At 37.4% G+C, this 13,725-nt stretch overlaps 1 protein-coding gene across 5 annotated transcripts in view; it reads left to right on the plus strand.

Moving 5' to 3' along the window:
- The window catches only part of MBTPS2 (membrane bound transcription factor peptidase, site 2), a 46,557-nt gene that overhangs the window by 4,508 nt on the left and 28,324 nt on the right, over positions 1-13,725 (plus strand). For all 5 annotated transcript variants that reach the window (XM_045089403.1, XM_004769187.3, XM_004769188.3 and 2 more), the window contains exons 3-5: positions 2,151-2,385; positions 8,872-8,975; positions 11,515-11,642. In XM_045089403.1, coding sequence (XP_044945338.1) covers positions 2,151-2,385; positions 8,872-8,975; positions 11,515-11,642 — 467 coding nt within the window. The remainder of the gene's footprint in view (positions 1-2,150; positions 2,386-8,871; positions 8,976-11,514; positions 11,643-13,725) is intronic.

The following is a 13,725-nucleotide window of genomic DNA, read 5'->3' on the forward strand; positions in this document are numbered from 1 at the left end:
GTAATATAAATGGTGCAACCACTGTGGAAAACAATATGTAGGTTTGTCAAAAAAAAAAGGAACTAAAATACCACCAAATGGTAGCTACACTTATAGTGAACACAGCATAATGTATAAACTTGTTGAATTGCTGTGTTGTACACTGAAACTAATGTAACATTGTGTGCCAACTATATGTCAGTTTAAAAAAAAATTTTTTTAAAGAGTACCATATGATCCAGTAATTCCACTACTGGATATTTACCCAAAAGAAAACAAAAATACTAATTTAAAAAGATAGATGCACCCCTGTGTTTATTGGAGTGTTATTTACAGTAGCTGTGATGTAGAAGTAGCCCAGATGTCCATCAATAGATGAATGGAGGGGCGTCTGGGTGTCCTAGTTAGTTAAGTGTCCGACTCTTGGTTTCAGCTCAGGTCATGATCTCAGGGTTGTGAGTTCGAGCCTTGTGTCAGGCTGTGCACTGGGTGTGGAGCCTGCTTAAGACTCTGTCTCTCCTCCTTATTTTTCTATCCACCCCCTCACCTTTACCCCCCCCCAAAAATAAATAAAAAATAATAAAAGCTTTAAAAAAAAAAAGATGAATGGAGGGGCTACTTGGTAGCTTAGTCAGTTGATCATCCTACTCTTGGTTCCGGCCCAGGTCATGATCTCATTGATGGTGGGATCAAGCCCTATGTCAGGCTCTGCGCTTGGCAGGGAGTCTGTTCAAGGCTTCTTTCCCTTTGCCTGTCCCCCCACTGACTCTCTCGTTCTCTCTTTCTCTCTTGAATAAATAAATACAACCTTTTAAAGAAAGATGAATGGATAAAGAGAATGTGGTATATATACATAATGGAATATTAGCCATAAAAAAGAATGAGATCTTGCCATGTACAACAACATGGGTGGACCTAGAGGGTATTATTATAAGTTGGGGAAAGACAAATAGTGTATGATTCCATACACTATGTAGAATGCAAAAACAAAACAAAAGAACAGCTAACAAAAACTAAGCAGACTCTTAAATACAAAGAACAAACTGTTAGTTGCCACACAGGAGGTAGGCAGGGGAATGGCTGAAATAAATAAAGAGAATTGAGAGGTGCAGATTTTCAGTTACAAAATAAGTCACAGAGATGAAAAGCATAGGGAATATAGATGAAAAGCATAGGGAAGGGGCGCCTGGGTGGCTCAGGGGGTTAAGCCTCTGCCTTCAGCTCAGGTCATGATCTCAGGGTCCTGGGGTCGAGCCCTGCATTGGGCTTTCTGCTCAGCAGTGAGCCTGCTTCCCCCTCTCTCTGCCTGCCTCTCTGCCTACTTGTGATCTCTCTCTCTCTCTCTCTCTCTGTGTCAAATAAATAAATAAAATCTTTTAAAAAATGCATAGGGAATATAGTCAATAATAATGTAATGATATAGAATGGTGACTACACATAGCATGATGAGTATTGAATATTGTATAGAATCAATATGTTGTATAACTGAAACTAATACAGTATTATGTTAATTGCACTTCACTTTAAAAAAATCAGAATTGAGAAAAAGGCACATTACTGCCTATTCCACAGACTTTTTAAAAAATGAAACTATTGTGAACAATTCTGTGCCTATAAATTTGATAATTTAGATGAAACAGACAAGTTCCTTGAAAAACTTATAAAAAATTCAAAAATGTAATAGATTATTGCCAATTATAGAAGCGTAATTTGTAATTATTAAAACAGTAGAAGGAAACTTGTTCAATTTTACCATGTTAATATTTAAGCTCATCACAAAATATAGCTAAAATAAAATGCAAACAAAAGAATTGGCAGAGGAAAAAAGATATGAATGTCTACAATGTCAAAAGAGCTTTCATAATTATATGAGAACGAGATCAAAACAGTTCTTTGTAAATGGGCGAAAGACATGAGAGGAAAGAAGCTTTTTATTGGGAAGAGTATTCAGCCTCTTCAGTTATGAGAGAATCATAAATTATTACAATTGCTTGGAGAGATCCATGCCTGTGCCTCAGTCACATACCTAAAATTCAGATAAGAAAACGAGGCAGATACAGTGAAATTTTAGCCATTATTTTGAAGCTGTGAAATGTGGCTTGTCGATTAATTTGTTAACCCATGAGTTATATGGAATTGTATGTTTATGTGATTTTGTTTCCTCCCAACAGGTTCAATTTTGGAATGGTGTTTGGTGTAATTGCCATGTTCAGCTCTTTTTTCCTCCTCGGGAAAACACTGATGCAGACTTTGGCGCAAATGATGGCTGACTCTCCCTCTTCTTCTGCTTCTTCCTCTTCCTCTTCTTCTTCCTCCTCTTCTTCTGCTTCTTCCTCTTCGTCATCTTCCTCTTCATCCTCTTCCTCCTCCTCCTCACTTCACAATGAGCAAGTGCTCCAAGTTGTGGTAAGTACCTTGTTTTTGCTTTTTAAGTTTATCGCAACATAAATAGAAGGTATTTTATCTAGCTAGCATAACTCCTCTCCATGTTATAAATATGGAAATATATGAAAAGTCTCACGATTTCTCAAACTGCCTGCTTAAACAAATATATTAATATATTAATATATTAATGGGAATCTAGGAAGGATTTGTTGGAATATGTGGTAGCAGTAGTGCAACAAATGCACCACCATCGACTGTCAGCAATTACACAGATACTTGATTTAATTCATGTTGTCTTCTTGAGGTCTTAAATGACTGTTTCTATCGAGAAATGAGCTGGCGTATTTAAGATCTCTATACTGAATAAATGCATTGCATTTTAGTCCTCTCCTCTGAATGGCTTTCAGACTCTAACCAGTAATATCCTTTTATTTAAAGATAAAAGACCTTGAATGGTCACTGTGATTTCCTGATGGGAAGAATATGCCGAATATTACTCCTTTGACTATAAGCTATTTATAATAATTCTCACTTGATAGCACACGTATAAACCTATATACCTTACTGACACATGTCTCCAGAGTGTAGAAGGGTGCTTTACCACTGAGTAACTTTTATTTCAGATTTTTTTACATATATGTTTTTATTTCCAGGAGTCACGGGTGTTATGTTCTTTATCATGCTTTTATTAATGGAATAAACGACTTAAGAACTAGTTACCAATTTTTTTAACTCTTCTTTTTGTGGTTTCTACTAGGCTGGGCCACCGTGGGTAGATTTAGAAGTCATTTGTAGAGAATGATAATGAATCTCACCTATGGTCATAGCTCTTTTTTAGAGGGTCAAAGGATTTGCTAGGTGAAGCCTCAGAAGAAATGATTTATTTCTTCAACATTTACTGAATGTAGTCTGCCTCGTGGCCCTATGCTGAGTCCTGCTTGCATGGGGAACAAAATCCAATCCCAGCACTCATGGAGCTGTTAGTCTAGAGGGACAGCTGCTGTGATTGTGCTACAGTTCACAGAGTACCAGGTACTATGGTACAGGGAAAATGCATGCTGAGATGTCTCTGGCACTGGGAAGAGTGGAGAGGAGACCTTTAAGGGAAGGATAAGAAAAGTCCCCATAGCCTCTAAGGAAAGATGGCAGTTGAGATCCCGGTAACAGAAACATATTTGCCTATTTAAGATCTCTATACCATATAAATGAATTGCATTTTAACCCTATGTAAAGTGTTCCCCATTAGGGAGGGGGGAATAGTAGAATAATAATAAAACCTAGGTAATATACAGTGCTTCCTGTGTGAGGTTTTTGTGCCCATTTTATTCTTTTTTTTCCATTTTATTTTATTCTTATAACAATCTAGAGATAACTATCTGATCACAGAGGAGAAAACCAAGGAAGACAGATGTTAAGCCACTTACTTGCCTGTAGTCACAGCTTGTAAATGGTGGACCCACCACTGCCCTCAGAGCCATTATGCTCTACTCCCTAAGGAAAGACCAGTAATTCTTCAAGGAACTAGAAAGTAACTTTCACCTATGTCTAGGTGGTATATGGTGTATGGCATATGGTGTAGAAGATAAGATGGGAAATACAGATAGGGTCTGGGTTATGAAAGACCATTCTAAGAAGTTTTTATCTTGGGGGGCATCTGGCTGGCTCAGTGAGGCTGGAGCCATCCTAAACTCGGCATTGGTTGTTGCGCGCTAAAGAAGAGGATAGTAGAAAAAGAAGCAGGTTGAGAGGAAATGTGATCATTCACCTGTCTGCCCGCTAGGATTAGAATAACAAAAGTGTAATTATTATTTCTTCTTTCTGCTTCTCAGTTTATTCATAGAGTTCACAAAAATACTGACTGTGTTAGAAGAGTCATGCTGCAGAACCATGAAAAAGTCAGCTGTCCTCTGTAGTCCACTGTGCATATTTATGTATACATTTAAGAATGTTAGGTCTCGGGACGCCTGGGTGGCTCAGTTGGTTAAGCAGCTGCCTTCGGCTCAGGTCATGATCCCAGGGTTCTGGGATCGAGTCCCACATCGGGCTCCTTGCTCGGCAGGGAGCCAGCTTCTCCCTCTGCCTCTGCTTGCCTCTCTGTCTGCCTGTGCTCACTCGCTCTCTCTCCATCTGTCTCCGACAAATAAATAAATATAATCTTTAAAAAAAAAAAAAGAATGTTAGGTCTCCTGGTTTTGGTTAGAGTTCTTGTAGCTCAGAGAATGTACTTTCTGTTTACATTATAATTCCCTACAGCCTCATTCAGTATTAATTCCCAAAAACCTGGCACTGTGTGTCATTGAGAGATCAGAATTTTGGTACATCTAATACCCTGTGTGATCATGGCCAAGACAGATGGGCATTCGCATACTGTTGCCAGCAAATAAGACCTACCATCTGTTAGTATAGTCACACACTCAAATCCTTACCTTATCTCATCATTATATCCATAAAACAATAAAGCAAAAGGGGTGCCTGGGTGGCTCAGTTGGTTAAGCATCCAACTCTTGATTTTGACTCAGGTCATGATCTCAGGGTTATGAGATCAAGCCCTGTGTCAGGCTGTGCACTCAGCATGGAGTCTGCTTGTGATTCTCTCTCCCTCTTCCTCTGTCCCTCCCCCTGCTCATGGTCTCTCTCTCATGCACACACTCTGAAATAAATGAAATCATTTAAAAACAATAATAAAGCAAAAGGAACCAATATCCTATTGAATCCAGCCTACTAACGTATTTGAAATGAAGGTAAAATAAGATAGATACTTTGTGATATAGAGAGAATGTATAAGAATTAATCTTGGGGTGCCTGGGTGGCTCAGTGGGTTAAGCTTCTGCCTTCAGCTGAGATCATGATCTCAGGGTCCTAGGATCGAGCCCCGCATCAGGCTCCCTGATCAGCAGGGAGCCTGTTTCCTCCTCTCTCTCTGCCTGACTCTCTGCCTACTCGTGATCTCTGTCAAATAAATAAATAAATAAATAAATCTTTTAAAAAATTAATCTTAAGTACATAAATTTAAAAGAGAAGTCAGAGAAATGGAAACTAGTGGTCTTAACAGGCAGAAGACCTCTGACAACATGGAAACGGAGCAGGTATGAGGAAGAGCATACCCTGATATTCTTAGAAAGAGTTGCTTAGGGGGCACCGGGGTGGCTCAGTGGGTTAAAGCCTCTGCCTTTGGCTCCGGTCATGATCCCAAGGTCCTGGGATCAAGCCCCACATCGGGCTGTGTGCTCAGCGGGGAGCCTGCTTCCTCCTCTCTCTCTCTGCCTGCCTCTCAGCCTACTTGTGATCTCTATCTGTCAAATACATAAATAAAATCTTTTAAAAAAAAGAAAGAGTTGGCTAGTAGGGGCTGAGTAAAGAGAACTTCAGATAATGAGCATCAATAATATTCATATTTTTTGAATCTAGGACTCTAGGACTTTAGTTTTAAGGAAACACTTACAAATATGCAAAAAAAGTATTCTTCAAAATCTTACCTTAACATCATTTATTATTATGAAGAATTAGACACAACCACAGTGTATAATTGAGGAATGCTTAAGTTATGGGATTGTCATATAGTGAAATATTATGCATACATTAAAAATGAAGGTTATGAAAACTAGTTTCATAACTAGGGAAAGACACTTGCAATTAATGAATTTAGAAAGTGATCCAAGAGGTGCGCCTGAGTGGCTCAGTGGGTTAAGCCTCTGCCTTTAGCTCAGGTCATGATCTCAGGGTCCTGGGATCGAGCCCCACATCAGGCTCTCTGCTGGGCAGGGAGCCTGCTTTCCCCTCTCTCTCTGCCTGCTTGTGATCTCTGTCTGTCAAATAAATAAATCTTTAAAAAAAAAAAAGAAAGAAAGAAAGTGATCCAAGCAACATGGCTTGAATCTCCTCTTCAGTCACTAAAGGAGACTTAAAAGTGAAACTCCTCTATGCACAAAAATAAATTTCAATTGAATTAAAATTGAAACACAAAATCATAAGAAAGCAAAAGATAAAAACGGGCTTCTGCTATATGAACACAGAATTAGGATGACATAAGCATAACACTAATGGCACAAACCATGAATGTTGATAGATTTGATGACATAAAAATTTTTATATATCAAAAAACTAAAAGTAAAATTAAAATCAGAAGAACTTGTGATATGTATTACAGAGGACTGATCATTGATACTTGAAGTGATCTTCCACAGCAATAAGAACAAAAGAATACTCTAGGAGAAAAAACTAGTAAGTCATGAGTAGACTGGCTCACAAAAGACCTGTCAGTGGTCAGAAGCAGGGGGAAAACTGAGCTTTAATAATCATCAAAGAAATACAAATCAAACAATGAGATACTTTTTATATCCCTCAAATTACAGATTTGAAAGACTTGAATAATACAAGTTTGCCCAAGGTTATGGAAGGGTCTGCTTCTGGAGAACAGTTTGATATGTATCAAAGTCCTTTAAATTTTGTGTAATGACAGCATTTATTACCCACATAATATTAAACATGGGGCAAGGATATTTTTTTTTAGATTTTATTTATTTATTTGACAGAGAGATCACAAGTAGGCAGAGAGGCAGGCAGAGAGATGGCGTGAGGGTGGGGAAGCAGGCTCCCTGCTGAGAGAGAGCTCTATGCAGGGCTTGATCCCAGGACCCTGGGATCATGACCTGAGCCAAAGACAGAAGCTTAACCCACTGAGCCACCCAGGCACCCCAAGGATTCTTATATAATCCTCAGAATTTCCCCTTATGTAAGTGTGGTTATTTCCGTTTTAATAGTGAAGAAATTGCAATGTTGGGGGTAATAATCCAAACTTCCTTAAGGTCACTTTAGCTAGTTAGAGATGGATCCAGAATGTCAAACCCAAGTGACATGTGTCCAGAACCTGAACCAACCATGTTTGTCTAAGAATTATTCACCCAAAATATTTGAATATATATGCCCAAATATGTTCATCACAATATTTATAAGAGGAAAAACTTTTTAAAATGATTAAATGCCTAACAGTCTATTTTATAGAATGCAATACAGCTATTAAAAATCACATTGAACCAGAAAACACTCATGGAAAAATGTTGATGATATCATTAAGTGAAAGGGGCAGGTTTCAAAACCAGAGGTGTAATAAAAGTATAATTTTTTAAAATGCATATATATATATTTATATATATGAAAAGACTAGAAGGACATAAATTAAAACATCGAAAATGGTTTTTTGTTTTGTGTTTTGGGAGCAGCATTATAGGCTTCTGTTTTTCTTTGAATTTTCCTGTTTTTCCTGCTTTAAACACATTTTATAATTAAAGTAATAATAAGACAGAGGAGGAATTTCCTCTAGAAGGATATTTTTAGGGTCCAGCTCCTGGACTATGAGAAACAGATGCTCAGTGTGTGAATAATATTAAATGCGTGGTGTGTCCCACTTAACCTAATATATGGAATTTTTCCTTAACAGATGACATAACTTGGGAGTGGTTATTTACCTGACAAGATGATTCTTGGGTATATAAAAAACTATACCATATAACACTTACAGCAGCAAACTTGTTTTGTGTATTCAGTGATACGTACATGCACATCATCTTGGGAGCATGTGCTTGCAGGACAAGTTCTGCTGCTTTGTAAGTCCTTGATATGTCTGTACGTTCCAAAGGACTTCTTTCCTGCATTGAATGTTAATGTAAAAATTGTATGTATCATTTTGATATATTTTTCTGACCAATGTACTAGACAAATTATTGGCATCAAAGAAATGGAGGGCAGGGTGCTTCCACTCCCACACCAGTGAGGCACTTGATTACACTACCCTGATTCCCAGTGCTCATGTAATTTAAGAATACTAAAATGAAAACTCATTGATGGGAGGCAGGAATATCCTATATTACTCACCTAAGTACTTGGAACCTTGCAATAAAAATTCAGAGAAAGGACTAGGAATTGTAACAAGAATTTCCCAATCAGGCTTCCAGCTCCAGAGGCTAGAACAGTTGCTGACTCTGTCACTGTCACTCCACATTCCCTGGCACTTTGCCTGCCTTCCTAATTCTTTCCCATGGTGAAGACTTCAGGACATGAAAGTTTTGACTTTTTAACCTGGTGTTCACTGTTATCTTTAGATTGGTGGTGTGCTTAATTCGAAAACTGCCTAGTTCGAAAAAACTGATGTTTTTACTTTTATTATGATAGAAGTAGAGAAGTAACCACTGATAGTCATATTACTTACTTTTTTTAAAAAAATTATTCTTTATTTGAGAAAGAGAGCACAAGCCAGGGTGGGGCGTGCGGGGGAATCTCCAGCAGATTCGGTGCTAAGCACTGAGCTTGAAGTGGGGCTCGAGGTGGGACTTGATCTCATGACCCTGAGATCATGACCTGAGCTGAAACCAAGAGTCAGATGCTTAACCAACTGGCACCCCCACTTTTAGTTTACAGAACCTTCAGCCTGGAAGTTTAAGCTTTAACACGGAGTGAACATCGTGGTTTCTTTGTGCCCACATGTGTATTTATCATTGTGTCTGTGAACAGGTTCCCGGTATAAATTTACCTGTCAACCAACTGACCTATTTCTTCGCTGCAGTTCTCATTAGTGGTGTTGTACATGAAATTGGACATGGGATAGCCGCTATTAGGTAATGATATATTTCTTTCTACTACATGTAATAACTTTTTACTTAGGGTTTATTACAAAAATCTGCTACATTTGATAGATTTTTTTTCTTTCTGTGAATATTGCCTGGTGCATATCCACATTATTTTGAGGTACCTACTCTTTTATAAAGATTAATATGTTGATGAATACTCAGTTAACTATGCACATCTATAATCTAGGTCTTTCTATCCTTTGCCAGCCTTCTTATATCTTCATGGTGCTTCAAGATTTTCATCAAACCCTGAAAACCAATCTTTTTTTTTAAATTTTTATTTATTTTTTAAATTGCTTTTCAGTGTTTCAGAATTCATTGTTTATTGTACCACACCCAGTGCTCCATGCAATACGTCCCCTCCACAACACCCACCACCAGGCTCACCCAACCTCCCACCCTCCTCCCTTCCAAAACACTCAGTTCCTCAGAGTCCACAGTCTTTCATGGTTCATCTCCCTCCAATTTCCCCCAACTTCCTTCTCTTCATCTCCCCATGTCCTCCGTGTTATTCCTTATGCTCCACAAATAAGCGAAACCATATGATTATTGACTCTCTCTGCTCAACTTATTTCACTCAGCATAATCTCTTCCAGTTCCATCCATGTTGCTAAAAAGTTGGGTATTCATCCTTTCTGATGGAGGCATAATATTCCGTAGTATATATGGACCACGTCTTTATCCATTCATCCATTGAAAGGCATCTTAGTTCTTTCCACAGTTTGGCAACTGTGGCCATTGCTGCTATGAACACTGGGGTACAGATGGCCCTTCTTTTCACGACATCTGTATCTTTGGGGTAAATACCTAGCAGTGCAATTGCAGGGTCATAGGGTAGCTCTATTTTTAATTTCTTAAGGAATCTCCACACTGTTTTCCAAAGTGGCTGCACCAAATTGCATTCCTATCCGCAGTGAAGAGGGTTCCCCTTTCTCCACATCCTCTCCAACACATGTTGTTTACTGTATTGTTAATTTTGGCCATTCTAACTAGTGTAAAGTGGTATCTCAATGTGGTTTTGATTTGAATCTCCCTGATGGCTAGTGATGATGAACATTTTTTCATGTGTCTGATAGCGTTTGTATGCCTTCACTGGAGAAGTGTCTGTTCATGTTAGACAAAGGGCTGATATCCAAGATCTATAAGGAACTCCTCAAACTGAAACCTAATCTTTGTATTTATCATTAGGTTAGAATAGTAACTGCTAAACTTGAGCCCACCTGTCTGCCTTCTTAGTACTTTGTTTGACTTACTGGCTGAAATGCTCTCCTGCTTCTACTCACAGCCTATGCTGGTCAAAGCAAGAACACTGAAAGCTCTGGGATTGTTAACAAATATCATAGCCTGTCTAGAAACCCAAGTAGAAGATAAGAGAGGATGAGACCTGGAACTTGCTCAAGTATCATACCATGTTCTTGTCTTCACTACACAAATATGTCATTGTAATTATACCTGAGCATTTTAAAGGTTCCTAAACTTAGAAAGTTGTGATAGGGAAGCACAGTGCCCGCTTCACTCCCTCTGATAATTACTGCCATGATGAACACACATACTGATGGGAATGTGTTTTATCCCCTGGGTGTGTGTACCAGATAAAAGATTTTATAGAAGAAGATGAAATTTCTTCTTACTACTTTCCCATTGCTTATGAACACGAGTCTGTTGGCTGTCAATAAACTCTCATCTTGACAGAGCGTATACTGTTACACAAGTGTGACATATAGTGGTTTAAGTAGGAGGCTACTTTTTTTCTCTCTCTCCTTTGCTTCCATATTTTTAGCATTGCAGCTTTTAGGGTTTTGCATATAAAATCATTGTTATTAACAGTTTAATACTTCAATGCATGTTTGTGAAACAGTGTGAGTAATCTTATAAAATCCAACTGACAAGTGAAAGTCAATCAGTACTAAATGACAGCACAATATATTTGGGGAATTTTTTTTTTTTTAACATAGCTGTTTGGCCTTATGAGACTATTAGAAGTAATTCCATTTTTAAAGAATGAATTGATAAAAAATAGTCCTCTTAAGAACAATCTGAGCCTTATGTATTATGAATTAACAATAATTCAGGAATGTACTTCAATAAACCTACACTTTTATTAATAATGGCTAAAACAAATATAGATACTTTACATTTTTTGTGTCCTTCTCTGAAAATAATTCAGAGTGAACCATAAAAATGTTTTTCATTTAGTTTCTCACAGAAATATTAACCATTGCTTTATATACGTGACTAATTTCAAGTTATTTGCTCAGCCTGTTGGTTTCAAAAAGTTTTCAAAGTTTTAAGCCTATTTCAGAATGCCCTTGTTTTACATAATGCAGTTTCATAGATAACCAAACCCATACACTACTGTAAAATTATAAGATAAATATACATCATATGAGTTTATTTTTCTCAATTGTCCAGAGAGACTTGTTAAGCAAGAATTTAAATCACAGTGGCAAGTTTTAAGATTAAATACATTATTAATTTGAAAACTGCAATACTAGTAGTAAATTCCTTTTTCTTTATGATTTCTTAGGGAACAAGTTCGATTTAATGGCTTTGGGATTTTTCTCTTCGTTATTTATCCTGGAGCATTTGTTGATCTGTTCACTACTCATTTGCAACTTATCTCACCAGTCCAGCAACTAAGGATATTCTGTGCAGGTAACAGACTTAAATTTCTTTATTCATATGTGTATCATTATAGAAAATATTCATATCACAAATGAAAACATGTCACCTTTTGGTTGATAAATTCAGTTTGTAAGATTCTCAGTTAAAAGTAACAAAACAAGGGGCTCCAGGCTGACTCAGTCTGAGAAGCATGTGACTCTTGAGCTTAGGGTTGTGAGTTCGAGCCCCCTGTTGGGTACAGAGATTACTTAAATTTTATTTTTCTTAAGTAATAAAGCAAAATAATTTATATTCCAGTATCTACAAAAACAACAATTTTTAAAAGGTTGAAAGTAAAATGAACAGGACATACCATACAAATGTGAACAGGAACTATATCTACATTAGGTTAGTTAGACATAGGGGGTGACTTAATAATCAAAAGGTGTGTAATCCACAGTGAAAATGTAATCATTGTGAACTCACTGCATCAAGTAACAAACCAGCAAAACAAAAATGAAAAAGGTACAAGTGCATGGAAAAAACAAAAATGTAATAAAGGAAGCTCATCTCATCTCTCAGTACATGGCAGAAAAGTATGAAAAGTCAGATCATTAAAACTCAAATTAGTAAAGTAAAATTCAATAAATAGATCAAACTATATATCAACACAGCTTCTTTTCAAGTGACCACGAAACATGAAAATTGGCAAATTTAGTTCAAAATATAATTGCAGTATATTTAAAAATGATAATGACAGTTGTAAAAGTTTGCTGAAAGGAAAATTCACTGTCTTATGCAGTTATGAAATAAGAAATGAAAATAAGTCAGTTAAGCATTCAACTGAAGAAGTAAGGAAAAAACTATAAAACAGTTAAGAAGCAATATAATTAATAAGAATGTAGGTAGAAAATTATAAATTAGGAAAAAAAACAAACTTAAGTCCAAGAGGCTTTTTGAAGAAAAAAAGGAGTAAACATGGTAAAAAGCAGTATAGACAGAATTTGCAGCCAGATTGGGGAATGATAACTGATACAGAAAAAAATTAAAATTATAAAATTGTTCTTTGTTCATCTCTGCCAAAAATTTTCTAAAACTGGGGTAATTATTTAAAAGTATAAATGATGTAAACTCCAGAGAAGATAGAAATTAAAAAACCTAAATAGGCTAATTAATTACAACGGGAGAAGAAAGTTGATGAAGAGTGCCCCTGAAAGTTTCATAGGTGTAATTCTTTCCAGTCTTCAAGGAAAGTTGGCTTTTTATTTAATTCCAATTCAGTATAGATTTTCCGTATCGCATGGAGAAGGAATTTTTTTTTTTAAATTAGGCTAATAGAACACTGATACATCCTGTAAAGTACCAAAAACTACATACGGTGTCTCTACACAACACAAGTATGGTTCAACAATAGGAAATCTATTTGAAACTGTTAAGCTTTATTTACCATTAGGGGAAAAAAATCTTCATCTCAGCAGATATCGGACTCGGTATTTAACAAAATTTACCATCATTAATGGCTAAAAAAAAATTTCCTTAGTAGAAATAAAAATAGCCGGATACTTCCTAATGACATAACACTAACACGCATTCTTATTAAAGGACAAGACAAGCAGTCCCATTATCGATTATCACTGATACTATGAAATGGGTCCCTAAATGTGGGTCAGTACAGGAAGAGGGAAGAAAAGGCAAAAATAATGTAAGCCTTTTTTTCAGGTACTATTACATACTTTGGTGGGGGAAGGAAAAGGGAAAATCAACAGAAAGGAGAAAAATTCAGTGAAGAACCTGGTTTACCGAATTAATAGTCAAAAAACAATAGCGCGGCATTCGGAGTGGGGAGGGGAGGGTGACGTGTTCATGAGGACTGGAGCGTCCACGAGCGCGTAAGTGTGAACGTAAGCACGCGTTTGTTGAGGTAGTGGGAAGCGCATGCGCCTGGCGCTCCCAGAAGCACTCGCGTCTGCCGAGTCCTCAGCGGCTTCAGCGGAGGCTGCCGCGTGTCTTCCACTCCTTCCGCGTCTTTCGAATCTTTAGCGGCTTCAGCGGAGTCCTCCACGCGTCTTCTACTCCTTCTGCGTCTTCCGAATCTTTAGCGGCTTCAGTGGAGTCCCTCGCGCGTCTTCCAGTC

The sequence above is a fragment of the Mustela putorius genome, unplaced genomic scaffold (assembly GCF_011764305.1).
Source record: "Mustela putorius furo isolate JIRA1106 unplaced genomic scaffold, ASM1176430v1.1 tig00003836_pilon_pilon_pilon, whole genome shotgun sequence".
NCBI lineage: Eukaryota > Metazoa > Chordata > Mammalia > Carnivora > Mustelidae > Mustela > Mustela putorius.